The following is a 26103-nucleotide window of genomic DNA, read 5'->3' on the forward strand; positions in this document are numbered from 1 at the left end:
CCTCGGCTCGAGCGAGGCTCCGTGCTGAGGTCGGGGCCTGCAAAACGCGTCTCCGTCTGGGGCTGTGCTCGATGCCGGTGTCGGCTCGTGCTGCTTCTCCTCGCGGCTCTCCCAGCCCACCGGCTGCTGTCAGAGCCCCGGTGCCGTTCAGGCGGTGTTTGTGGCGGAGTTCCGCCGTCCTCCCCGCCCGCGTACCGGCCTTCTCTACGGTCTCGATAAAAGAAAAGCGATAAAAAGCCGTTCTGGCAGCTCGTAACTTTCAAAACGTATTAATCCCTTTGTAGCAAATCGCTTCTCTTTGTACTCGCGTCTGTCGCTGGCACGGCGATTTTTATTTCACGTATTTCAACGCCTCGCCAGCAGAAAAGAGCAGGTCTGTGGGATACCAACGCCGACCCCAAATAACAGAGGGCTTGGGTGGTGAAACACATCACCCTGTTACGTCCCCTATCCCCGAGACCCAAAGATATCCCTTTTCTGCTCTATCCACCACGGAATGTGGACATTGTTTGTTGACACGTATTTCTGATGTGGCAATTTGTTAGCGTTGGCACGCCGCTGTAGGAATTGCTCGAATTGCTCGTGCGTTGACTTGTTGTTGATCCGGATTGTGAAAACACGCTTTGGGAAACAGCTATACGAAGCATTTGTTTTCAAAATACGGCTTTTGAAAATGCCTATTCATAAATTTCTCTCCTCTGCTCCCCTCTCCCCCCCCCAATGATGGGGACGTTTAGGAATCCTGGCTCGACGTTTTTGTGGTGCAGCCTCAATGAAGGATGATGGATTTGTTCAGACAGTGTTTGTATTTGTTGCCACTGCTTGCAGATGTTTGGTGCGAGGGAGAGTGAAAGCAGTGCTGATGCTGTTGGGTGTGCTGGTGGCATCTCCGGCACGTGTGGGCAGTAAATCCTGCAGTGGATTTGTTTCAAAACTTAAAGGGAGACGGGCTGTGCTCCTTGTCTTGCCCTAGAAATGGTGGATGAAGGGCTGTGAATGGGTGGCTAGGCTTAGCACCGTAAATTCTGCTTCTCTCGTTTAAACTGTGGTCTCAAATGTAACCAACCAAGACAGGGGCTTGTTTGTGAGAGATTATACAACATTAAGGTTGGAAATGACCACTAAGATCGTCAAATCCAACACTACTTCCACTGTGCCCCACTGAACTGTGTCCCTCAGTGCCACATCCAGGGACACCTCCAGGCATGGTGACTCCAGCATTTCACTGGGGGTGGAGGATGACTGTGGACTGCAATGTAGTCAAGTGGTGTGAAACTGAATGTGAATCAGTTCAGCAGCGAATAGAGATCTGTGACTTTGGGGCTAAAAAGGCTCGGAGGACCCCCATAGGATGCTGGCAGCTGAATGCATACCAAGGGGTACGCCCCTGACTTTGCTTGGGAGATTTGTGCTGGACCTCATGGTTCACCACAGGCTTCCAAAGAACCCGTGTGTCACCCTATCTTATTAATTCCTGGATTTCCTCTAAGCTGCAGCAATAAGCTGTGCATGAGCATTGCCATTGACTTTGTGGTGGTAAAGGCACACGCCAGGGCCGGGTCACTTGTAGGATAGGGATGGTGTGTGAACATGACTTGCATTCCCACTGACATCTCTAACTGCCTTTTGACTTCCAGTAGAATTTTTACAGCTGAGTTATGATCCAAGATAGAATTGGAATTGTAATAAAAAAGCTAAAGCACAATTTCAGTGCGCTGACAACAGCACAACCACATCACAGCTCTTTCTCCTTCCGTGGCTGTCGGATGTATTCAGGGTTTAGGATATCCTAAGAGCAGGCAGCACTTTTTCCTTTCTCCCTTTTTCTTCTTCCTGCTGTTTGTCACCTTTTCAGTACCATAGAGCACCATCTTATGATGGGCTCATCTCTAATTCCCATGAAGACTGGCTGCTCTGCCCTCAGGATGAAGGTATGACCGAGGCTGCCATGATCCAATCTTCAGGAGTATTCCAACCAACTTCAGTGTACACCACAGTCCAGGTGAAGGCTCTCACAGGTGCTGCTGCTGAGGCAGGAACCCATCGTCTGAAACAGCTGGAGGTAACCCATACCTCTGAAAGCTGTCAGTCACGTTTTGGTCTCTGTTTCACTTGTCAGCCAAACTGTTGTTGCTGGGATAATCGCAATTACCTGTGAAAATTAGAGAATTAGGAGAAATCCACTATCAGTCTCTGCAGTCTCAGCAAGTGTTAATGGTAAATTTGGGCTTTTCTCCTAATCTTATCTACAAGCTGACTTTCTTATTGTTGCAAATAGGTAATTACAGGTGCAGTCACCACTAACCGTAAGAGCGTTGTACATCTAATTTCTGCCTTACATGCTTGCAGATGCCCTCCAGAGAAGTGTGTTCTGTAAATGGCACTTCAGCTGCAGTAACATTTTGGTTTTCAGAGCTCTCATCTGTCCCTCGTGTCACTGCATGCTGGCTGTGCAGAACTGTGATTTGGCACAAGGAGCACTGCTTGGCAGGGTGCTCTGTAAATCCCAGTATGGAGCAAAAAGTCATTCCTGTGTTAGGAAAGCAAATGTTTTCTTGGAGAAGTGGAGCCTACTTGAGAAACCAGTGATTGGGAACCAACGCAGCAACCCTGCACATGTTGTTGTAATTAAGGCCCAGCCTTTCCTGGATCCTGAAATAACGCAGTAAATAATTGTGTTCAGAAACAGTGGATGTGTTGAATTGTTTCCAGCGGTGGAAGATAGAGTTGCTGACCATTGGGACGGAGCTGGATGTGGACGTGGAGCCATGTCAGGCTGTGCTGTGACAGCAAAGCAGCGGTGAGTACCTGTGCTGGGCTGCTTCCAGCTGCCCTCCTTGGAAGGTGAGCTGAGGAAAGCTGCAGGAGTGGCAGATTTCCTCCTGACTTCAGTTAGTCTGTGCCTTGCAGCCTTACTGTTACTTGGTAAAGCTGTAGAAAATAGATCTAATGTGTAACTTTTGTTTTGGCTTTCCTGGCAGCGTTTCCTTGATAGAAAAACATCTTCCCATGCTGTTTCACTTTCTGTTCTGATTCCTGTGCTACCTCTTGAGGGGATGGACCTGTCTGTGTTCTGCAAGCCCAGGCTTCCCTGTGGACTCTGTCCATAATGTCATATTTGAGATGCAGAGCGGTTAGCTGTGTTCTCACTTGGACTTGACCCTTGGAAGTGCTTTGCAGTTTCTATTTCTGTTCTCATGAGTGGGAAGCTAAGCTGGAACGTCACGGGATTGGATTCATTAATGTGGTGGTATCTACCAAGAGGGAAATGTAGAGAAGGGGCTATTTGTGATGTGTGTTTTATGGGCAGGGAGCGCTGCTGTCGGCTGCCTTTGGTGCTCTCTTTCTTCCAGGCAAGGAGATCGGAGGTCACTTCCTACCACTGAAATTGTTGATTCTGAGGTTACAGCTGCATGTCCTTGTAATGATGTATAATGCAATTTTGTTGATTCTTTGACGATTGAAAAATGACAGATAACGGGTGCATCTTAAAAGAAGGCTATGGTTTGTGGCGCCGGGGCTGTCGTGACTGCAGCTCTGACAGCTGCATAAACTGTGTAGGATCCAAGTGATTCATGGTGAATCCGTGTGACAGATCCCATAATAGAAATGCTGATCTGCCTGCTCGTAAATATTTGGTATTTTCAGAGCTTTTCTTAATCGAGCTGTTCTACACCATCATTAACTTCCAAAAATACAAAATTAGAAACGTGTTTTATTCGAGCATTCCCACCTTGGAGACCTTCATTCTGTGGTTTTATCTGTAGTCAGTATAGGATGCTGTGCTGCCATGCGACCGTGGCATGAGATGCACGGGAAGGAGAGCTGCTTTGCACAAATGGGTGCAACGTGCTGCTGAATTTGCTCTGTGCTGCATCATTCTGGTCTCCTCCTCTCTGTTTGGGGAATGTGTCACCAGGGCAGGGGCTTCTGGTGCAGAGCGAGCCACTCCTGTGCTCTGCAATCTCCATCCATCAAATTCCAGAGGAAGTCTGTCCTGCCATCCTTCTGGGTGAGGTTCAAGTCCTCATTCTTTCCATTGTGTGAACTAATATACTTTTCATTGTGCTTCTTTTGGGAGCACTTTGAGGAGTGGCTTTTTAGGCATTCCTTTGGCATCAGCAAAAGAACTTCCTTTCTAACTGTACTTTTAGGTGCAGCTGTTTCTTGTGCAGAAATTGCTTTTCTTGGTACTCTGTCTCGAAAACTAGTGATTGAAAGCAGGGGGAATCCAGCCTGGATGGGATCAAAATCTCTGTTTTTACCTTGTCCTTAAGGGAGTTCTGACCAAGAGACAGGAATCACGATTGAGAAGTGTCTGATTGTAGGGATCTCGAATAGTTTAATCACTGGGAAAGCTTCTCGAGACAAGATATTGAAGGAGATACACTGGATGTATCACCTAGAAAACAGATTTGATCTGCATGTCAAATGCACAGAAGTCTGCACTCATGGAATATAACCAGGAAAGCCATTGTAAAAATCCTGCCAGCAAAGAAATGTTGGGCAAAGGTGTGGAAGCCATATCTGAGCCACACTCCTGAAGGCTTTGGGGCTGAGCTGTGAGCTTGGACAGCTGTTTTCCCCATTGGTTCAGGGCAGAAGTGCCTTGCAGGTAGGGATTTGCCTTTTAGGTGCACTCTCTTTAATGAGAAATTTTTGCTGGTGTTTTTAAAGGGATCCTCCAAAGACTAAAGAGCAGCGTGAAGAGGTGCATACCTCTATTGGGATAGTGAGCATGCTGGTGACAGGCTGTATTATAGGTTGGTTGCAGGCAGGAGATTATCTTGTTTGAAACAATAAAACGAAGGCAAGCCGTGCATATTTGCATTAGAAGACACAGGGCTGGAGGACTGATGTGCTAAAACTAACAGGTTGGGAAAGTGATCTTTGCAGCTCAGTGACAGAAGCAGTGCTGAGTCGAAGGCCACGGCCAGGTGACCAACCTGAGTGATGGGCGGGTGGATGAGCAGGTAGGAGGTGCTGTGCCATGAACATTCAGCCTTGAGATACAAGTAAGGATATCTTGACAGTGCAGCCTTGCGTAGTGTCCCTCTGTGTGCTTGATTTCCCACGTGCACCTCTGCTTTCTGAGTCTCTTTTACCCTCATTGTTATCGAGGGAAGAGGAGAGGTTAGTAAGGAGGTAACTGTGTGGAAGTAGAGCTAACAAGGCCAGGTTTTATGATGATTTGTGCCCTTTCAGGGTTCACCTTCTGCATTTTCTCCCCCTTTCCTTATCTCAGCCTGCTTTGTTTGTAGATGCTCAGAGTCAGACTGGAGAAAAGCCAGCAGTTTACTGGGACATGGAGCTAAGGACTGGGGCTTCCACTGGTAATGCAGTCACATAATTAACCGTATATGACTTTGCACATGCCTGTGGCATATTTACTGAGAATATCTTTTGGATGGCAAGTGTGTTTGAACAGATGGAGCAGCAAATGGCATCCTTTGTGAGATATTTTTTTTTTTTTTCCCCCCTGTCCCCTTTTTGGCCACGGTTGCTGATCTGTAGGCTAGGAGGGAGGAGGAAGGAGGTCTGTAGGAGGAGGGAGCGGTTGCATAATAGTGCAAGTTGTCTTCAGGTCACGCTGGGGCAGCTGCTCTGTGTGATGGAGACAGGGCAGAGCAAGGGGTGAATGCACAGCATGTTGCAGTGCCTGGCTGAGCCTTGAGACCTCCGTGTTGTGGGGTAGCAGGTGCTGATCCCTGGTGAGCTCACCACGAGTCTGAGCTTCTCACTGGGTTCCAGCCAGCCTCCACGTGAGCTCTTCTGTCCCGTGAGCAATGCTGGTCTGAATGTAAAGCTTGCAATGGTAGGAACATGCCTTTTAGTACAGGATTTCCTCAAAAAAAAAACAAAAAACAAAAAAAAAAACAACCCAACCAACCAACAACAGGTGAAGAAGGTTGAGTTCAGAATTGCAGGGGATTTTATTTGGTCTTTGAGACAGCAAAAAGAACCAGCACAGGGATGTGTGGTCAGCGAAGGTTTCACCAGTACCTGCAGAAGGTTGGAATGCTGTTACTGGTGGAAGAAAATGGGTTGTTGCATAGCTAAAGCACTGAGCTGAGACCTGGGAAATAACAAAATAATTGCATTCAGCCCCAGCTTTAGGGTTGGACTCGGCTGAGCACTCGGACACACTGAGCAGTGCTGAATTGAGGCCTCTGTTAGCTGCTGGCCTAATGAGGATAGTCTTTGCTTCTTTTGGGGTTTTCCCATTTTCTCTGCTGAAATTCATAAACCTTTTTGTTTGTACAGAGACCGTGCTTCGTACTGCTTGTATTTATCCAGCACCTGGCACGGTGCTGCTTTGCTGTTTGCTGGCATCAGAAAGCACTGTTGTAGTACAAATAAGAAAGATACATACAAGAACACCATGCTAACAGACCCCACAGGCCATAGCTTTTAACCACACTAGGTTAGCTTACGTGTATTTCATCGAGCTGATGCTGATAGCTGTCTACAGTACAAGCCATTGCTTATTTTAAAGTCCCAGCTGTAATGTGATCTAAATACTTAAAGCAACCACTCTTTCTGCTGGAACCTGAGGACTGCTCTGCTCTGAGGGTGGAGTACGTTACATTTATTAAAGCTAATGCTATGAAAACATGCAAAAGGGTTACATCAGGTTTGGTCTGCTTCCTGTGGCTAGTGATCAGCAGCAGGACAAGTTAGAAAAACAAGTTTACCACTGTTCATTTAATGAACGCCTCCCCAAAGTGAGAGCTCAGGTCTTCTTTCCAGAGCTCAGCCTTCAGCTTGTGCACAGAGACTGTACAGCTGTTGGAAGCATCAACCAGCTCTATGGGATGCGAGTTTGACACCTTATCTACGAGCTTGCTAATGAAAGTATGTCTGTGAAGCGGGTTGAATTAAATGAGATTTATTAAGTAGTATTTTTTAATGATTATCACTGCTGTAGTCTGCTGCAGGAGCGTGAGCGGGCAGCCAGCACCAGAAGCAGACCCACATTCAGGAGGAATCAGCCATAAAAAGCAATGGAACAGGTTCAAATTTTGAATTAAGGAATTCATTTACGTGCAGTATTTCAGCCTGCAAAGATTTCCCTGGTAGATGAGGTGGGGCAGAGCTCCTGTAACTCGCCATACGTTGTAGTCTTTAGAGCTGCATGGTCCATTTTTAACATCTTTGGGGGAAATGTGTAGGATGAATGTTTGAAATTACAGCAGGGAGTTGTGTTCACAGCCTGCTCACCTGCCTTGTGAATGGGGAAACTGCAGAAGGAGGCACCTCCTTTTGTGTTTGCAAAAGGGCAAGCTTGTTTTGGTTTGAACATCAGCAGCACAGAGGTGGGTCTTTTCTCTCTGTGTTTATGGGAAGCTGGAAAGGAGCAGCATTATCCTGGAAATTCAGAGTGGTGTAAGAGGTCCTGACATCCAGTCCTGCATGAAGCCAGGTTTAAGGCCAACTATCTTAAAGCCATGAAACCCTGATCCCATTTCTTAGCAGGTGTTTATTTAGCCTTATACATGTACTGCTGCAGCTTATCATCTAGCTTTTGATTGCTTAAAATGCTAAGATTTCAGGGTTTTGTTTGGGAAGAAAAGAAGAGTGAGGAAGCTGTTTGGTGAGCACCTGCTGAGCTCAGCCCTACCCCAGGGATCCCACGCTCAGTGTTCCTTCAGCATCTCCACCTTTGAGCTGCAAGGACCCAAAGAGAACTTGAAGAGGCTCAACGAGGTGGCAGTGTCCTTTTGGTGACCGATGGCTGCAGATAGGTGCAATCTGTGCTTTGTTCCAGGACATCCAGCAGGGCCCTTCTCCTGGCAGGACTCAGCCAGCTGTGCACAGAGCACTCCGTGCTGTTACCAGTCCTTTGTTGGAGTGTTTGGGGGTAGTTTGACTGTACCGAGTAATGGAGAAGAGGTGGATGCCCTCTGCTGATAGAGAACATGGCACAGATTGAAACAGATTGATATTGCTTGGTCCTGTCATTGTGTTGTGGTGTTTGTTTTAAAGCTTGCTTGTGCCTCTCAATTTACTCCTTTGTTTGCATTCTTTTCACATAGGGACTCCTCTGTTATTTACTAAAGCTGATGTCTATAAACAGCTGCACTGTGCCAAGCAGCAGTCTTTTCTGGTACAGTTTATCAGGTAATTACTTGCCATATCAAGGACTGTTATCTTTTCTTTGGTTATGTTATAGGTAGAGGAAGCAGCCTCGTGTTTTGCTAAACGTCTGCTTTCTGTGCTTTGATTGTGATATTACGGAATACCACGGGGGTGAGTAATTAAGCTGGTGTTGATCTGTAAATGAATCCTCTGCTCTGGCAGCCTGGAGTAAATGTCAGAGTGCTGCAGCCTCCCATTGCCAGCGTTTTGAAATCTCTACGTGTAGCTAATGAGAAAAACGCACTTAGATCTAGTTTAAGCACAGATATTTGCATAGAACTGTGCAGAGTTGTAGTGTGTGTATGCAACCCCAGATCCAAAGAACCAGCTGTTTTCAGACAAGGTAAACGGAGTAGGTGTGTGGAGAAAATGGAAAGGGGGAGCAGAATATTCTCAAAAATTTCTAATATCACTTTTAGTGTTTGTTTAATCAGCGTTTGCTTTCATTCACTTGGCTGGGGTTCTGGCTCTGGGCAGATGATTCAACTTGTCTGTTTTTCCTGTCGCAGCAAAACGTGTTGTTTTTTCACAGTCATTCAGGGTAGGTCTAATTCTCCTTCCAGTGATGTTAGAAGAACCATTTCCAATCACCAGTAATGTTCAGAAACGCAGTCTCGTTTGCTTATTTGGGTGTTCCAAGACGGGTTATTTTGCCTCATTTTTCTTTTGTTCGAAGATTGAGCGGTGAACGCTGGCAGTGCTGCCTTTAAATTGGCCTGCATTGTTAGCTGGGCTCACAAAGCTGGTGTGACAATTGGAAACTGAACGGTAATTGAATCAAATACCCATTGATGAGCATGTTGTTGATAATAAAATATTTGGAAGTTACAAGATTGTCCTTTGCCGATAGAATGATGCTCCGTGTCCATCTGTGGTCTCCAAGCAGATCTGTGTGTTGCCCAGGGTGCAGAGAGCAGCTCCCCATGCAGTGTGGGGTGGGCTTTCCCTGAGTGCAGCAGACCTGGTGAGAAAGCAGGACTGGAAAAGCACTAAGCAGAGAGCATCTGTTGGTAGTAACATGATTTCTCTGAGTTCATGGCAGCTCCAGCTGCTTCCTGACCCCCTTTTACTTGCAGATCATACAAGAACAAACATTCCTCTCCTTACACACCCTCCAAAAATTGGCAGATGGGTGAACCTCTCCCAGAGCAAAATATGAAGAGGTCAGGTTTGTTGTCCAGAGTGAATCCAAGAGCTGCATCCAGCTATCTCCTGAGGAGACCCTTTTAGGTATTAATGTTTTCTTGCTTACCCAAACATGAGAATAACCTTCAGGTAGAATTTAACCATTGGCACTGAAATTGTCATCAGTTTCTGGACGGAAACTGGCTTTTCTAGTGGAAGTACAGTGCTGTGTGAAAGCACATAAGCCATTTGTTAGCTATCCACGCTGCTTCTATCTGTAACCACCTTTATTTTGCAGGATAATTTGTTCCAATTGCTTTGTCCTCTGTGTGCATGTCTTCGGACGTAATGTGGTGAAAATATCCTCCTTTCTCAACTGCAGAATGCCAAATGGGTATCAGGAATATCACTGTTGAGGTAGAGAGCAGGGAGAGATGGTATGGGCATACAGCTCTGGATTTTCCTGTGGCCTTCAACTCCCTTCAGTGTCGAAGCTGAGAGAAGATTTTAAGTGTACATCATATAGAAAACCTTTGATGTGTAGCTGTGCTTTTTCCACCTAGTTACTGCTTGCCTTTTAGCAAAGGGCATTGGATTGGGCTGCCACTAGAACGGCATTTTCTAAATTAATTAAGCACCAACTGGTGGTTTAATGAGTATGTTGGGGAAGGATGTGATTGGTGATTTTGCTGATGCTGCTTTGGGGTCCCAGCTCTCAGTGCAGGCTGCTGGAGCCCAGTCCTCCCATTTTCTGCTCTGGAGTTTAATTGACTGAGACAAGTTGCTGAGCAAACACAGAGGAATTTATAGTGCTTCAGGAAGGAATGACCTAAATATTTGCCCCATGGTTGTGTTGTGGGTTATCTCCATGTTGAGTGTAAGCCACTGACATGAGGGTTACTTTAGGAAATAATGATGGGTTTTGGTTCACTCTCTAGCCTTGCTTAGATAATATGTTATAGAAATCTTTTGCAAAGATATTCCAGCATGTAGATACCTAAAGTATTGCAGAGTGATAAGAGGTGCTTTCCATAGGTGGTTTTGACTGTACTTCTATTTCTTTTGAACTAAAATATCTTTGCTTTTCTCACTGTCTCAAGAACTTTCAGTTTGCAATGTCTGCCATTTCAGTACTCGTGAGCATGAGCCCCAGCAGCTGCTCGGCTGGGATGTCTGTGCACATCGATGGATTTCGTGGGGGGAAGAGATTCATTCATTCCAGACGTGTGCCAGGGATGAAAACCCATCGATCTGAAAGAACTCAGTTTGTGATGCGATTGCAAACTGTGCTGAGTCACTTGTGGGGCTCCCACCTGAGCTTTCTGTGAGGAGGGGCTGCTGAGGATTCTGCACATAGGCTGCTGTGTCTGGGGACAGCGTGGCTGTCGGGGTCATTCACTGCAATGTGCCTCGTGGTCACCCAGAAAAACAACATTTGTCTGCAGCTCATTTGATGCTGAAGGGCAGTTAGCGAGTGCACAGCGTAGTTGGTCTCATCCAGCCTCTTTCATGGGGGTTGGGTGGGGGGAGAGGTGACATTTCTTTCTCTTTCCTCTCACAGTTTGCTTTTTCTCTTCACAGTTGCTGGTTCTGTGGTCCTCGCTGCGTGTGCTTTGTTGCTGATGGTGTATTGTTTGAACCTGAGGGAATGTTACTCGTAACAAAAGCACAGGTTGCTGTTAGATACCTCGCTGAGATTACAGCATTCCCCCATGATAGCAAAATAGACAATCATCTTCCATCCTAACAAGCGTCCTGTGGCAGCCCTTGCCCACAAAACAATGAAGCATTACTATGTGATCATAACTAGATGCTTGAAATACTCCATTAATTATCAGAATGTCTGCAGAGGGGCACTGATCATCACTGATGGGTTGCCTTGTGGCTTGCTGCAAAACAGAAGTGATAGCTTTGGTTTGCTTTTAAAGCACTAAAGGCCCTCTCACTGCTGGTTCCCCTCCTGCCAACTGCAGGAGGAGATCATAAAGGGATGGAGATGTTATTTCTTTCTTGCAACGAAACCTTGTGGCTGTATTTAAAAGCATAAAGCGATGGGAAAAAATATTTTGACTCTGTGTCAGCTGAATATTACCTGTTAATTTCAATAATAGCGATACAGATGATTAGAAAGAGAGACAAAGCAGACAGGTCTCTGCTCTTCTGCTGCTGTAAATTAATGTCCCAGCCCTCTGGGTGTGGGTTGTGTGATCCATGGATGCTGGTGTCTTTGGGCCTTGCACTCCAGTGCAGATGCCAGGGCTGTGTGTCAGGGAGCTGCCATCTGCTCTATAAGCAGAGCAAGCCAACTGCACCACAGCATATGGAAATTTGTATTCCAGAAGCCCTCGCTCACCAGCAAAATGCAGATGTTCATCACATTTCCCTTTGCGGTTGGTGGTGCAGTGGGAAATGTCTCGGTTGTGAGTGCTGTGTGCCGCTTCAGTGGGCTTCCATGGAAGTTCCTGCAAGTGCAGATGGTGATGAGCATTGCTGCAGACCACGGTGTGCTGTTAGCAACAGCAGTGGGCAGCGGAGTGGGAAATCTCTGGGTGTGCCAGGCTGGGGCTGCAGGATCTCCATTTGCCGAGCCCAGGACATCTTTAAGTGTTTGCTTCCATAAGCATTTCTAACCGGAGGAGTTGATTCCATTTCTTTGTACTCTCTGCAGGATCAAAGAGAAAAAGGTAAAACTTGGAAGGCTCTTGTATCAGAACAGATGTACTGCAGGTATCCTGGTCTAGGAAGGAATCCATCTTTGGCTAACCTGTGTGCATACCGGGAAACAGGTCGTGCTTTTATTTTTCCTGTTTATCACCATTAACCAGTAGTCAACCTGTTAGGACAGCTGGGAATCTCCCTTCAAAAACCGCCTTGAGTCTTTGCAGCGGAGCTGTGGAGTTTTTCCAGGGCAGCAGTGTACCAACCTATTCTTATGCAGCTCTTTCCATGGCTCAAGATAGCTCTTTTGGAAATACCAGGCTGACCTTAACCTGTGTTCCTTCCTGCATGCTCTGCCTGCACCCTAAGCGGTCAGGTTAAGAGCCCGTTGTCTCTCCAGGGTCTCTCACCAGCCTGGGGGCTGCAGCTGAAAGTCTCACAAGCTCTGTGGAGTGAACTTTCTTCTAGTCTTTCTATGGACAAGCCTCCTCATCTCCTTTCTTTCTCCTTCCCTTTCCAATGTGAAGAGAATGACTGCACGGACAAAGGCACTGGTTTGGGATTTGAGGTCTGACTTCTGCTTTTCTCTCTTCCATCTCCTTTGAATTTGACCTTGAGTAAATGATCCAGCCCCTGATATTGCAACCAGTTAAACTCATGCCTCATTTAATTTAGGCACGTGTTGTACCTTTGGAGGAGACTGTAAACACATTACAATTACATGCCCAGGAATCTTGTAAATACAAGGCTTTATCTTTTGGGTTTCAGTTCCCATTTGTAAGATCTTTTAAATAAGCTGAGTCTTGCTGCCAACTGACCCAAGCACTGAGTTTGCATGCACGGAAGCATACCAGTACAACTCATGGTATCTTATCAGATTTCTTTCCTTTTGTTTAGCTGGATGGCAGAGGCTCTCCCTCCCATCCCCACCCATTGCTGTTCTGTTACAGTTGTTTCAACAGAAGCTCTTTGCAATGACCAGCTCTGTGATCCTTCCACCTCCATCTGGGTAATACCCTCTGTTGAATTTGCTGTTGTGGTGGAATTCTTAAAATTGCAGGGGGAAAAAAAAAAAATCATTTGCCGATGCAAAGACTTTTGGGACTGCTGTCAAAGTGTTCATTTCTCGTGACCTATTTTGGTTATAGACCCAAACTGACAAAAACTGAAAAAAAGATACAGTAAATGGAACAAAACTAAATGAGCCTGGAGACTGCTGAGTACAGGGCTGAGGAGGCAGAAAGGATGTGTGACAACATTTGTCCTTATTAGGAAAGGGAGATGCAAAGAAGCGTCTGACACTAATTACATTTTGCTCTTAGCAGGAGAAGGAGCTGCACAGCAGCAGCAGGTGATGGCAGGATGCAGGTGCTGCAGAAAGCAGAGAAAACATGAATATGGAAGAGGCTGTGGGCCAGCTGTGTTGCTTTAACTGGAGATGAAGAGCTGCTCATCTGAGGGGCAGGCAGGATTCCTGATGTCATGGGGAAAGCTGGGGGTATGTGGTCATCACAGATTATCAAACAAGTGCTGTGCTTATAGACATGCTTGACAAGTTCCTTCACTCAGCCTATGCAAAAACTCTCATTGGCTTCAGTGGGACTAGAAAATAAACCTGCAGTGGTACAGAGTGTGCCTTCCAAAGAGCTTTGGATGCTTGGAATAAAGGTAAAGTAAATAATGGACCTATTGCTTGTGTTGGACTGCCTGACAGTGGGTGTGGGATTTGTTTTGCAGTGTCTCATGCAGTGCGTCCTCATCAGCTTTGAATCAATGGTTTCCAAAGCAGGGTGAATTTATTTGTTTTTCTTGGTGCTATTTCAGGTCTTGAGCTTGTAAGAATGATCTGTAGGGCAGCTTGGAGTCCTGCTCCCTGTGTGATATTAGGTAGATGCATCTGAAGGAGAGCAATCAAATAGTTAATGCTGGAAAGCCTGCCTCTTCTGTCTTTCAAATTGTCCCAGCAGGGGTTGCGTTTCATGGTTGACATTAGCCATGCTGTTCCAGCTCCTGCTTCTTTCACATCCTGCTTTTCATCCCCCCTCCCTCCTTACGGTTTTTTTTTTTTTTAATACATCTCTTATTCAGTGTGGTTAATAAGCAAATTTGTCATCTGCTTATTTTTGTCTTTGCTAACACGCTTCCCCCCCCGTCCCACTCAGTCCAAATTAACAGTAAGCCAGCGAATTGAAGATAATGCTACTGTGAATTATCCTTTGCTGCAGGGCAGCTTTGCATTTTTAGTGCCAGGCTGACTGCAGTTTGTGCTACTGAAACCAGGCAGTGCTGACAGAGCTGGGCCTTTCCCCTGGCAGGAGGAAAGGAGGGGCAGAGTGGCCACTCCTCAGTGGGTTGTTGTTGGGAGCATCCCCAGCTGCTCGTGGCCTTGGCCTACAAGTCCCCCAGGTGTACACAAGTGCTCCTTTCTTAGGGAGAAAGAACAAAGGGGTGAATATTACTCTCATCCTACTGGTGTTGCCCTCACCTCCTGGTGCAGTGTGAGCTCCATTAGGAGAATCACTGCTGCTGTGTTCAGCTGCCATTCCTGAACGCAGCGGTTCGTCCGGCTGTGTGCTCTTTGTTTGGGCTGTGCATGTGAAACCTTGGCTCCTCAAGGCTCTGCATCTCAACCTAAAAGCTGGGAAGGACCTGTTCCCTGGGCTAGGCATTTAATTGGCTCCTATTTGCTGCTAGCTTTTTCAGACTGCTGTAATTACCGTGGTGACACTGATGTGATAGGTGTGAGCGTGTAATGAAGCTGGAGTAAACACGCCAGGTTTTTCAGCTGGTGGGGAAAGGGGTTGCATTGTGCTGTTGTTTGCTTTGATAACCATTGAGCAGTAGGAAAGCTTTTCAGCTGGGTGAGGGCAGTTTAGGGAATTGAGACCAAAGTGCAGCTCAGTGTGTTTGGGAGCAGGGATCATTGTTGTACTGGCACTGGGGAACAGCCCAGAGATCTCTTGGGAGTGGTGAGGCTAAATCTTGGTGCACTAAATGGGGAGACATTGACACAGGGTGGTAAAATGACAAAGGGGAGAAATCCACAAAGGCGTAGCTCCTCTCCTTTTAAAGATGAGGTCTTGCTTTTTATCCTCCAATAAAAGAGAGGAGGAATTAATGAGAAATGAGCGAGTAGAAATTGTAATCACTGATGGAGGGACTGTGGCCTGGAATATACTGGATACAAGAAGCAATTCGTGGCATAATTATTTAGCCAAGCCTGGCAAAGTGACTGTAGGCTGCTTCCAGTGATTGTCTCTGGACACAATTAGCTTTGACAACCTTGGGTCTGTCACTCACATTCCAATAAAATGTGTTGCTTCAAATTAAGCAAAACCAGAACGTCTGTCTTTTTTAGCTGTTAGAAACTTGTGGCTCCTATTGTTCCTTTCTCCCTTTACCTGATGGCTGTTAGGAGTGATGGCAGAAGGGATTTGTCTAAGTTCCAAGCTGCTGCCAATGCTCCCCACTCTATGTCCACTGGTAACTGGGGCACAGTGAGCTCCCAGCAGCAGATTGAGCATCATAATTAGAAGCTGTATATGTTTGATTTCTTTGGACTAATGTCATATAGATCAGTAATTGGCTTTGTAATGGCACACGACTGGAACATGTGCAAACACTCATGGCATTACATTAATGTAAATTATAGTGGGTCCTTCTTTTCTGTGTAAGCTAAGTGTTGCCTAATGTAACCAGTGTCAGACATCTGTCCTTCGAGGTTTGTTTTGCTCGGTCCACTTTACTGATCTTTTCTCTGGATGAATATTTAATAAATACACAGAGAGCTAACAGCAAAGCTAAGGAGTGAGAAAGGTCTGTAGAAAGTTCAGTGCTGGCTCTCTGCTGAAGGTGCTGCCCTTGTGAGCCACAGCTTTGATACTTGCTGACAGCAAGGGGAGCGTACTATGGAGAGAAGAGAGATATCAAGATGTTTCGACTGTACTGACTTATGTAAAGCTCTGCGTGATTAATTGAATTTTATTATGAGTTATTTGTACAGAATTGCCAGCCTAAAGATAGTTATAAGTGCAGGGATAGTTTGACAGATTACATGAATGACTCCATTCTGACTGGGTTTGCTGTAGTGGGAGCAGTTGCGCAGAAAGTTTCACCTGTTTCTCACCCATAGTATCTCTTTTTTTAAAGCTGCTTTTTCTCTATAGACTCCAGGGATCACTGATTAGGATATCACATATCCTATATCATCCTCTGTTAGTTGGTAACTGCTGGTAAGTGTAGCAGAAAGAGGACTTGGCCGCAGCAGAGTGGACACTAGCACTGCTGGGGCTGCCCTTATCTGGCTCAGCCAAGCTGTGTGCTGTGCTCAGGGAAAGCAGAATGGCAAAGCAGAGCTTTACTCTGAGAGATGCTGCCTGTATCCTTCTGCAGAAATAGGAGCTGGACAGCTCAAGAAGCTTTTCAAGTTTTATGGTGCGGGTTGGCGAGTTGGAGCTGTTCAGCCACTTTTTATAGGTTAGTAGCAAAAGCTGCAACGAGATCAGACTCAGCACTTCACCTGCTGCAGCTTTCCCATGTTTGTTGATGTTGAGCCCATGGGAAGTCTGACCTGTGAAAAAACTGCTGTGTGCTATGGGTTGTGGCTTAGCTAGCAAATGGGATTTTGGTGCTTGCAAACAGTGCAATAGGAATTTGGGCTCTTCTCATTAGTTTCAACCTGATACGGCAGCAGCTTTTGCTTCTCAGATAGGATTTGGAAAGAGATCTTTTATAGTCCTGCTTTGTGTCTGAGGGTTGGGCACATCCTCCAGTCTAGAGAAAGGAGCCACTCCATCCATTAAAATTAAGGCAGTAAAGGCAGGAGGGCCTTCTGGTTACAAACTAAAATGGTGGATTGATTATTTGTTGCTTTTCTTTTTCCTTCTTGTTCAGTTCCTGGTGAAATTCCTCTCTGGAGCTGCAGTGCTAACCCAGCTCAGAAGGACCCCACGTTGTCAGCCCTGCAGTGCTCTGCCACGTCCTGCAGCTGCAGTGAGCCTTTCATCTCACCTTTTAGACGATGGTTTTCCCTGCAGAAGGCTTATCTCATACTGTATGGTGCCAGGATAATGAGAGCCTACTTTTTGTTTCACAGGGCTTTAAATAAATAAAATAATTGGCCCTGTGTTTCCCCCCTCTCTTCCATACCAATGCTCTGAGCTTTATTTACTGGTAAATTAAGGCAGAGGTTCCATTGCGTTTTATGTTTAAACCTACAAATACTCATTTAGAAGTCAAATGTACCGGGGTTTGGGCAGGCTGGGAATGAAAGCTTTGCATTTTGCTTGCTGTCCCTTCTGCATATGGAAGAGGTTCAGCTCCCTCCCTGTGATGCATGAACTCTGAACAGCTTTATGTCGCTGTTTTTCTCAGCAGTCTCTGAAATGACTCCTGAAGGAGGTGGGGAACCAAAAAGGCAGAGCTGGGCAGGCCAGGAACAAGCAGCTTCTGCATCAGGATGCTCTGCCCTTCCCATTTTGGAGTGCTTGGGTCATGAGTCCCACCCTGACTTAGAAAGTGGTAGCTTATCATGGTGAGCAATTGCCACCCCATATGGGCGCACCTCTAAAGACTGGATTTTGTGACAAATTGCAGCTCTTTTTTGATTCCTGACCAAACTTGTAGGCCCAGTTCCTCTTTGAAGTTGAGGTGTAGGTGGAATCTTGAATGGAAGAGGTCTGATCCAGCTTCCCATTACACTACCAGCTCACCTCGCAGCGTTGCAGTCCCACCAAAATGTTAGAGGCTGTATTTGGTCCTAAGGGGAAAAGGGCTTGGAACGGGTACAGACAAGGACAACTTTGTCTTGTGATCTGCATTCCAGAACCCTTTGGCCATGGAGATCATCCAGGCCATGTGCTGGATAGCTGCAGCAGCCACAAGGTGGATTTACACTGTACCATTCGTGGGCTGCCTTGGGGACTCGGTGAGAAATTGTGCATCAGATTGATCTGTGTGTCATTTTAAGGCTTTGCAGGGACCAGCAGCGCCAGCAAAGCATTCTGCACAGCTCTGTGGGAGATTTGTCCCTTTGCACGTGGTGTGGAGGTGAGCACAGAGCTGGGAGCCTCCACCTTGCTGTCTCTGTGCAGCAGGTGTACGACCTGTGCTCCTCACAGCACATCCCTGGCATTGCACCAAAAGACCTGATGAGAATAAAAGCAATGATTTTCACCACATCACTGACCAGAATTATGCCATTTCATTAAAACATGTCTAGACAAATAACCTAGGGGAGAGAGATATTATCTCTAATAAGTGTTTGAGGTTTCTGTATGGGGACCATACTAAATCAACTCATGAATAGCTTCTTTTCTCTCCCAGTTATCTGGAGCCTGGGAGTGCTGGAGCCACATATGGATAACCTGATTGGCATTAGCTCCTCGTTAGCAGTTAGGTGAGCCTGCCCTTAAGTCACTGTGCTGTGAGGTATTGATTAGCACTTGTGGATATTTTTTGATTTAGCTTTATTATAATAATGAGTCGCTTTCAAGAGCACACAAAAGGAGCATGTCACAGATGAATAAGAATTGATTCTTATCATGACTTGCTCTGGTGTGTGTTTAGCATTTCTTGTTCTTCTGTTGGTTGACAGCTGACACCACAATTGCACTTTCATTGAAAATGAATGGAGTGCTTGTAACGAGAGGTCTGGAGCTGCTGGCATGTCCCGTGGTTACACAGAGCAGTTGATATAACACACGTAACCAAAATCTGTTTCTTTCACACAAGAATATTTTATCATTTTTATCCGATAGTGGAGCTACCCAGAACCTTACATGCCTTGCAGCCTCTTGCTGCCCAGCACTGGGGCTAAGAGCTGTTGATGATAAGCCAAAAGCTTCATGAACCTCATCTTTCAGCTCTCAGCTTCGGGGTTGGCTGGGAGGGTGGCACCTGGGTTTGGAAACTGCAGCACTGCAGTGAATTGGGACGCAGCTCACTGTGTGCAAGGTGGTGGTGGCCTGGCTTCAGCTGCAGAGCTTCGCAGCAGGCTGCATCCCTGCCTGGGCACTGCATGAGTGTCATCCGCCAGCACTGTTTGGAGAGTGAGTTTTAAAGATAATTGCACCCTGGGGAAAGCAAAATCCAAGCTAACTGTTTCCAATGGGCATTCCACAACCAGCTTGCTGCTGGCTGTAGGCTCTCTTTAACAGTGTTTTTTTCCTAGGTTGTTTTCAAGAACTGCTTAATTTTATGGGGGATGGTTAAATTATTGTTTATTATTTGTAACTAATAGCAGTGGACTGAGACTTGGAAATCTGGATTTGCTTCATGATTTTGCTGACTTTGTATTGTGACTTCTTTGTCTTTGTGGCAGAGCTGACGATGTGTGTCTGTCATTTGGGACAGCTGCAAGAATAGATTCATTAACACTGGTGAGACAGTAATACAGTCAAATAACTTACTAAATAATGTGAATTTTTCTTCTCATCCATGTTGTGATACACTTTTTGCCTTTACTTGTGCCAAACACAGCCCAGTCACAGCCCTGGGATGCATGAGAACCTCAGTGGCAGTGAGGATGGTGACTGTTGATATGATTTGTATCACTTCTCATTATACTGTGTGCCTTCAGATCAGCCCTTCTGGTATGGAATGAGCCCTGAAAGACAAATAATGTAGTCATGTTTGATGAAGCTTAAAAGATGTTGCAGTACATCATCTTCTATTTATGATCTGCCAAAACAGTTGGCTTAAGGACTGTGAGGTTGCTTGCTCTTTTTATTTATAAGCTTTTTCTGCTGATTGACTTATCATCCCCTCCTTCCAGTTAACTCTGTCACTGAGTTCATGTATTTTTGTATTAGGTGCCAATGCACATTTTTCTTTCTTAATATATCTTCAGATATATCCGTATGTGGCTAATACACTTGGAGGCTAACAAATAGGGTTTGGTTTTTTGCATACATAAAGTGGTGTCTTACAACACAAAACTGCTGCCAGGCAAAATGGAGGGGTTGAGTTGACACATCTTGAGAAAGAGCTTCTTCCAAAAGAGCTTTAACAACACTTCCTTATGGCTACTGAAGTCAGCAGAGCTTCTGCAAAGCTACCAGCTGGCACTGGTGGAGTGCAGTCCTCCTGCTGTAGCTCTGGCTGTTGATCCACGTGCAGATATCAGTCAAACTGCATGGGAAGGCAGGAGCTTCTGAAGGAAAGGTTGCTTTTGAGTGGGCTTAGCTTCCAGGTCTGCCAAAGCAGGTAGCAGAACGTTACAGCTTCCCTTAGTATTAACTCATTGCAGGTGTGGATTTAGGATTACTTATGGTTTTACTGATTTAAACACCTCCTCTGGGAAATTGCTGCTTCATAAATACAGGCTCAAGTTGCCCAGAGATGGAGTCTTCATACCTGGAGATGCTCAGAACTGGAAGAGATGTGGCCCTGGGCAGTGACCTGCATTGGGCAGGAGGTGGCACTGGGTGACCTCTGGTTTTCTCTTCTGACCTATGTGATGTTACAAACCAGAGCTTATGTCTGAACAGTCTCTTACCTTCACTGTGGTCGTTGGAGTCAGTGAACACACAGAACAAATGGCTTAATTACTTCACCTGCTCTCAGAGGGTCTCCTAGCAAGTAATAAAAAGTAGTGAATGAAGCTGCTTTCCTCCATCTCCCATCAATAAAGGATGGTAAGAAAGAGTTAAAGAAAGACTTGATTAGGATCACAGTGACAGAGTGGGATTAATCTGCTGCTGAGGTCTATTAGATGTGCTCTTTGTGGCATGATACTTATTAACCTAGAGTGATAAATGGCACTGTGGTTTCGTGCAGTGGTTCTGGCAAAGGGAAGCAAAAACTGATCTGCTGTTTGTGCTTTCCAGGCTCAGAACCTGTATGGGCCATGAGCAGAGGGCAGCTGCCTGGTTAGCCTCACTCTTCTGAGTGGGCAGGAAAAAATCTGCTGGCTCAGTGAGTCTCAGTAAGTCTTCCAGAGGTGTGCATGATAGCAGTGCAGGTGTCTGCAATGCAATCAAACCAGTGTTTAATAGCTAATCGTCTGCAGGGTTACGAATTGCAGATTTGTGGGGTTCAGTTGGGGTTCTTAGGAAGGAGTCAGCGTATCTTCTGTGGTAGCAAACAGCTTGGCAGAGGGATGAGAGCAAGGTTGAGCCTGAACAACCCTTGGTCCTAGGGCTAAAATCCTCTTTGGAGGAAAGAAGGCAGCAGGGTGCAGGGAGGTGATGCTGTGAGCCTGTCGCCAAAGCAGGTGAGGTGTTGGGAGGTGGTGAAAGCTGGATTTGGTGAAGGCAAAAGCACCTATGAGTACACGGAGGCTGGGAGCAGTGCCAGAAGATCCAGACACAATTCCAGGAAGCAAAAGGAAGGAGGGGCTGTTACCAGCAGCGATTGTTTCATTTAGTAATTAGTCCTGAATTCTCCTCTAAGGCAAATAAAGCAGAGGATGTGAGCTTCTGAGAGCTCCCCCTCCTCTTCCCTGCACATCCACACCCTTTCTTGCACGCTCTCTTTCTCAAGTCTGTGTTCACTCAGATTTGATGGTAAGGAGCTCTGGGTTGTGTTTGTTGCTCTCTTTCCTCTGATTCTGAGTAGTTCCTAACCTGATTTAAGCAGAAGATTGCACATGCTGGAACAAGGATGCACGCATCTCAACCTTGCCAGCAGCTGCATGGAGGAACCAAGCATCCCCTCTTTTGCAGGGAAGCTCTGGCTGTGTGTGAGCAGGGGATGTGTTTCGTGCTGTCAAGTGGTTCTTGCTGCCAGATCAGGTGCATCACCTCATCTTCCTTGTGCTGCTGGTTTGAGTGGTTCCAGATTACAGAGTTCTGCTCAGACTGAAGCGTGTGACTGCCTCCATTTGTAGCCCTTTGCTCCCTTCTCCCCTCCTTAGAGCTGGAAGGGGCTGCTGCTTTAGTGCAAGTCACCATTTGCAGAATGGCAATATTTGAAATTAGTGGCTGCTGCTGCATTGGATGTTCTTGGCACTGCTCATTGCTACCCAGAGCAAGCTGGGATTACAGCCTGTCCTCCTCTTGCCTCATAGCTCCAGGCTATATTTAGTAGTTGCAGTTGCAACAGATCTGAAGCCGTTCCCCTTTAGCTGCAGCAGAAAGCTGATGCCATGGCAGGGTGCACGGAGGGGTGGGTGGCAGGTTTTCCATCAGGAGGACGACTGGACCAGCCTGTGCAGCACTGCAGGGAATCCCCACTGCTGCTGCAAACGTGTGTCAGGTGTAAAAGGACCCCCAGGACCTCCCAGCCAGCATCTTCCCAGTCTTATTCCATGTGTCTTACAGCTCGGTGCTGAACTTCTGCTTCTGGTTGTGGCTTGCAGGAGTTGGTGTGTCCTTATCTTTGTACTTTTAAAAAAAAAAGAATGCTGTCATTCCAAACATGCAGCTGTCAAGATAAAATGATTGCAGCATCTTTTTCTCCAGTCCCATTATTGGATCTTTGTTGAATGTTCTCTCCAGGACTCTGAAACACAGAAGGTAACGTCTGAATTTGAGACTGGGGCTGGAGATTTCAGCCTGTGCCAGGCTGGAATCCTCTGTCTGCACACAGCTTGCAGCTCTGGAATTACAGGTGTGAGAGCTTCACTGAATTCTCAGGGCTGCTTAAAGCACGGAGTGTTGATTTCAGCGGAGCTGCTCTTAATTGCCTCTGTAGAGTCGAGTTATAAACAACTAAAATCAGCGCTGGAATTTCGTGATCTGTTCCTTATTGCCAAAACGTGAAGGGAGGGAGGACAGATGCTTTAGGGGTTAAATGAATATTTAAAGCATTTTTTTCCAATAATAAGAGTGGGGTGAAGGCTGCCTAATATTGAACTGCAAGCCATTAACACTGCAAATACCTGCAGAGGGAGAAAAGGATGTTTAAAAAAAGAAAAAAAGAAAGAAAGTGAAAGAATTAGTGGTGTTCTTTATCCCTAATTTTCCAAGAGAAATCATTGAAAAGGAATTGTGTGCTCTGATCTCCTCTCTCCTCCTTCCTTTTTGGTTCCTTTTTCCTTTCTCATTATCTGACCCCCTTCTATGCATACTCAGTTACTTTGTGGCCGTTGTGGTTTTTTTCTACGCAGCAACAAGAAAGACAAAAACATAAATAAAGGAAAATGTGGTTGGGGAACCGCAGCCTTGCGCTGAGTCGGAGAGACTTGGGGTTGGCTTCCTTAAAGCTGAGAGATTGTCAGAAGCAAATGGTCTCTGTTACCCTGAGGTGGGCTGGGGGGGGTGCAAAAAAGAAGAGCTCCAATAGCCCTCCTGGAGGACTCGTGTCAAGCATTTGCTTTTCTTTTTCTAAGCAGCTGTAAAAGTGGCAATAAAACGGCGCGCAAATAAACTTTTTTGTGGAGTTTCCTTCCACCCGAGGGAGGCTGTTGGGAGCAGACAGCTGAGCTCTGCGGTGCTGGTGAGAAGCCATGCTGGAGTCTGTGGTGTAGCAAACGAATGCATTCTCTTAATGCCTCATTAGTGAGTGTGTACACCTTCTGCCTTGGCTGGTGTGGCAGGAAAGCCCAGCAGAGTGCTGTCTGTGGGCTAACAAGCCCTAAGGTTTCTTCCCATTGCTTTGGTAGCCCATAGCAGCATCTGATTCTGATGTGATGTCATTTGAACCTCTTGACTTTCTTTCTCTTGCTGTTGTTTTTCTTGCAGGGTGGTGAAGGAGGAGATCTCGGATGACAATGCAAAGCTGCCCTGCTTCAATGGAAGAGTGGTGTCCTGGGTACGTCAGCCTGTGTCTGTGTGCCTGCTGTCTGCAGTGGGCACAGCAGCAGGGAGGGGTGATGGTGACAAGGGCTTCTCTTCCCTCTGCTGAACCATCAGCTGAAGCATCTGTGCCTGGCCTGAGTTACCAATTCCACATTACTGTGTCCATACGAACATCCATCAAATCGTGGTGCTTATCTGCATCTGTTTGCTGCTAATTATAGGGGAAATCTTACGTAGATCTTACTGTGAGTTAATTGTGCACAGTTTGGAGCACTTTAATATCCTGTTCACTGGGACTGAGCAGTTAATTGTATCCATATATTTCAGGGCAAGCAAAGTTGGTTTTTACCTTTTGGAAAGACCACGTTTGGGGCAGGGTTGTTTCCTTGTTCAATTACCAGCATGATGGATCCCAATCTTCTTGTTAGAATATGTGCATCAGCTAGTGGCAGATAGCTTGGGATTCTTTCACAAACCATCAGTGGTAATTGTCATCCTCAGGGTAAATTATTGCAATGTACAGATGTATATTTCTCATCCAGACAACATACTTAAAATTGAAACATTAAGTGCATCCAATACAGCTTAGCTGTCTCCTCCCCCCCAGTTCCTCTCTTCACTGATGCAGTGACTACTTTGAAGTTCTCAAGATGACTGATGTTGAGAAATTTGAGTTTCATCTTTTTTAATAACATTTGAATCCTTCTATTTGTCATAGGTGGGCACTTTGATCTTAGTGTCATATGCAGGACTGATTTCCATAGGGAGAAAGCATTCAAAGAAGGATCTGCAAGACTTCAGTATCTGCTTACTTTTGCTGCCCTGGAACTCAGTGCACAGTTAAATTAACATTAAAATTGGAATCAGTGCTCCTCATTAGGTATTTAGACCTCTTCCCCATCCCACCTGTGTCCTGCTTGTTCTTCTCCTCTGCATCTCATCCTTTTCATTTTGGAATGGGTTATTTTAATTGAATAAATAATACGGGACAGAGGGCTGCTGCTTACTAAATTTATAGATTGCCTTTACCCCGGTTGACTTTTTTTTTCCCCATTTTTTCAGAAATATAGAGACTATCATTAGTTATATGTCAGAGTCCTTCATCTAATGCCATCCCACCGCAGCACAGTACTTATTACTGTTAACACAAATATATCCTATTTTCTGCCAGGCTCAGTGAAGACAAAAGGGAAGAGTTTGGAACTGCATGTAGCATGGAAAATAACTGTCCTTACAATGCTGTATTTGAGGTTTCCCTTGTCCCCAGATTGCAGAACCAAGAAAATGCACAAAACATTGCTTCTTGGATGCAATTATTTGGTCTCAGAGAAGGGAGGCTCGCACCCTGTTGTGATTGATGTCTCGTTGTTGTGCTGTGCCATTTGTTGTCAGAAATCTCACGCAGTTTGTCCTGGACTTAGGGCAGAGTAGGTATTTCTGTGCCAAAATAACAGCTCGTATCTGGGGTTGCCATCAATCTCTGGCCTGATGAATCTGCTTTCATTTTTGCAGTAGCAAAGGATGAAGCTTGCTGTTGATACAGATCTTCCCTTCTCATTAGCATAGTGTTTTAATTTTGCTGCATGTAGCACCCTAGATGTAGCACCCTAACTTCCCCTCCCCACTTCCTTTCCCTTTGGCCAAGTGTGTTAAATCACACAGCGCCCTTCAGTGTAGTTGTTCAGGATGCTGAGCAGCAGCACAGGCCCTCATCAGCTTTTTCCACTGCCCGTTTTGCTTTGGACATTTTGCCCTCCTGCCCTTTTCCTCCTTTCCTTGCACGCGTTGCCACAGCCTGCCCTCCTGATGAACTTTAACTGCAGAGCCTTTCAGTGCACTCCTGCTCTACCAGTGGCTGTGGTTCTCCTTGCTTTGTAGAAGCACTGAATAAGACATTTGTGCATTTCCACAGAAGCAGATTTCACTTTTTACAGGGCAGTGAGCAGTCCATCTTTATGCCACTCCAAGCCTCTTTGGACAGGCAGTGTGTGCTCAGATGTGGCTGTTCTGCAAAGAAGACAGATGTGAGCTGCAGAGCCCTCAATAACCAGCTCTCTGGAGCTCTGCTGGGACAGGGTGTGTGTTCTGCCTTTCATTAGTGTTCATGCAAGAACCACAACATAATTTGTCACATGCAAATGAACATTGTCTGACAGTATGGATCTAAACTGGGTTTCAGCTCTGTGCTGCTGTGTAGCCTGTGTGGTTTGGGTTCTGTACTCTGTGAACACGAGATGCAGGAATGATCCCAAACTTCCAGTTCCAATTGCAACTGACTTGCAAGCAACATTGCTTTTCATTCAGTGCATCTGATCAGTTCTTATAAAAAGGCTGTAAAGAGTGTTTGAAGATTCAAGGCAAAGTGAAAGAACACGAAAACCAAAACCAAACTGTGTGTTTGATGGAGTGCAAGTGTTGATATTCTCTGTGGCTGTTAGGAACTGCTTCCTCCCATTCTTTGTAATTATTGGCACACGTGCAGATGCTGCTTGGCACCAGC

The 26103-nt window shown here is 45.9% G+C and overlaps 1 protein-coding gene across 2 annotated transcripts in view; it reads left to right on the forward strand.

Moving 5' to 3' along the window:
* Nucleotides 1–2707: 2707 nt before the first annotated feature.
* Nucleotides 2708–26103, forward strand: part of DVL1 (dishevelled segment polarity protein 1) — a 54351-nt gene continuing 30955 nt past the window's right edge. The window contains exons 1-2 of one of the 2 annotated variants that reach the window (XM_010722795.3): nucleotides 2708–2800; nucleotides 23547–23616. In XM_010722795.3, the coding sequence (XP_010721097.1) occupies nucleotides 2769–2800; nucleotides 23547–23616 (102 nt within the window). In that variant the 5' untranslated portion in view covers nucleotides 2708–2768. The remainder of the gene's footprint in view (nucleotides 2801–23546; nucleotides 23617–26103) is intronic. The other variant, XM_031556653.1, reaches the window with a different exon arrangement.

The sequence above is a fragment of the Meleagris gallopavo genome, chromosome 23 (genome assembly GCF_000146605.3).
Source record: "Meleagris gallopavo isolate NT-WF06-2002-E0010 breed Aviagen turkey brand Nicholas breeding stock chromosome 23, Turkey_5.1, whole genome shotgun sequence".
Lineage (NCBI taxonomy): Eukaryota > Metazoa > Chordata > Aves > Galliformes > Phasianidae > Meleagris > Meleagris gallopavo.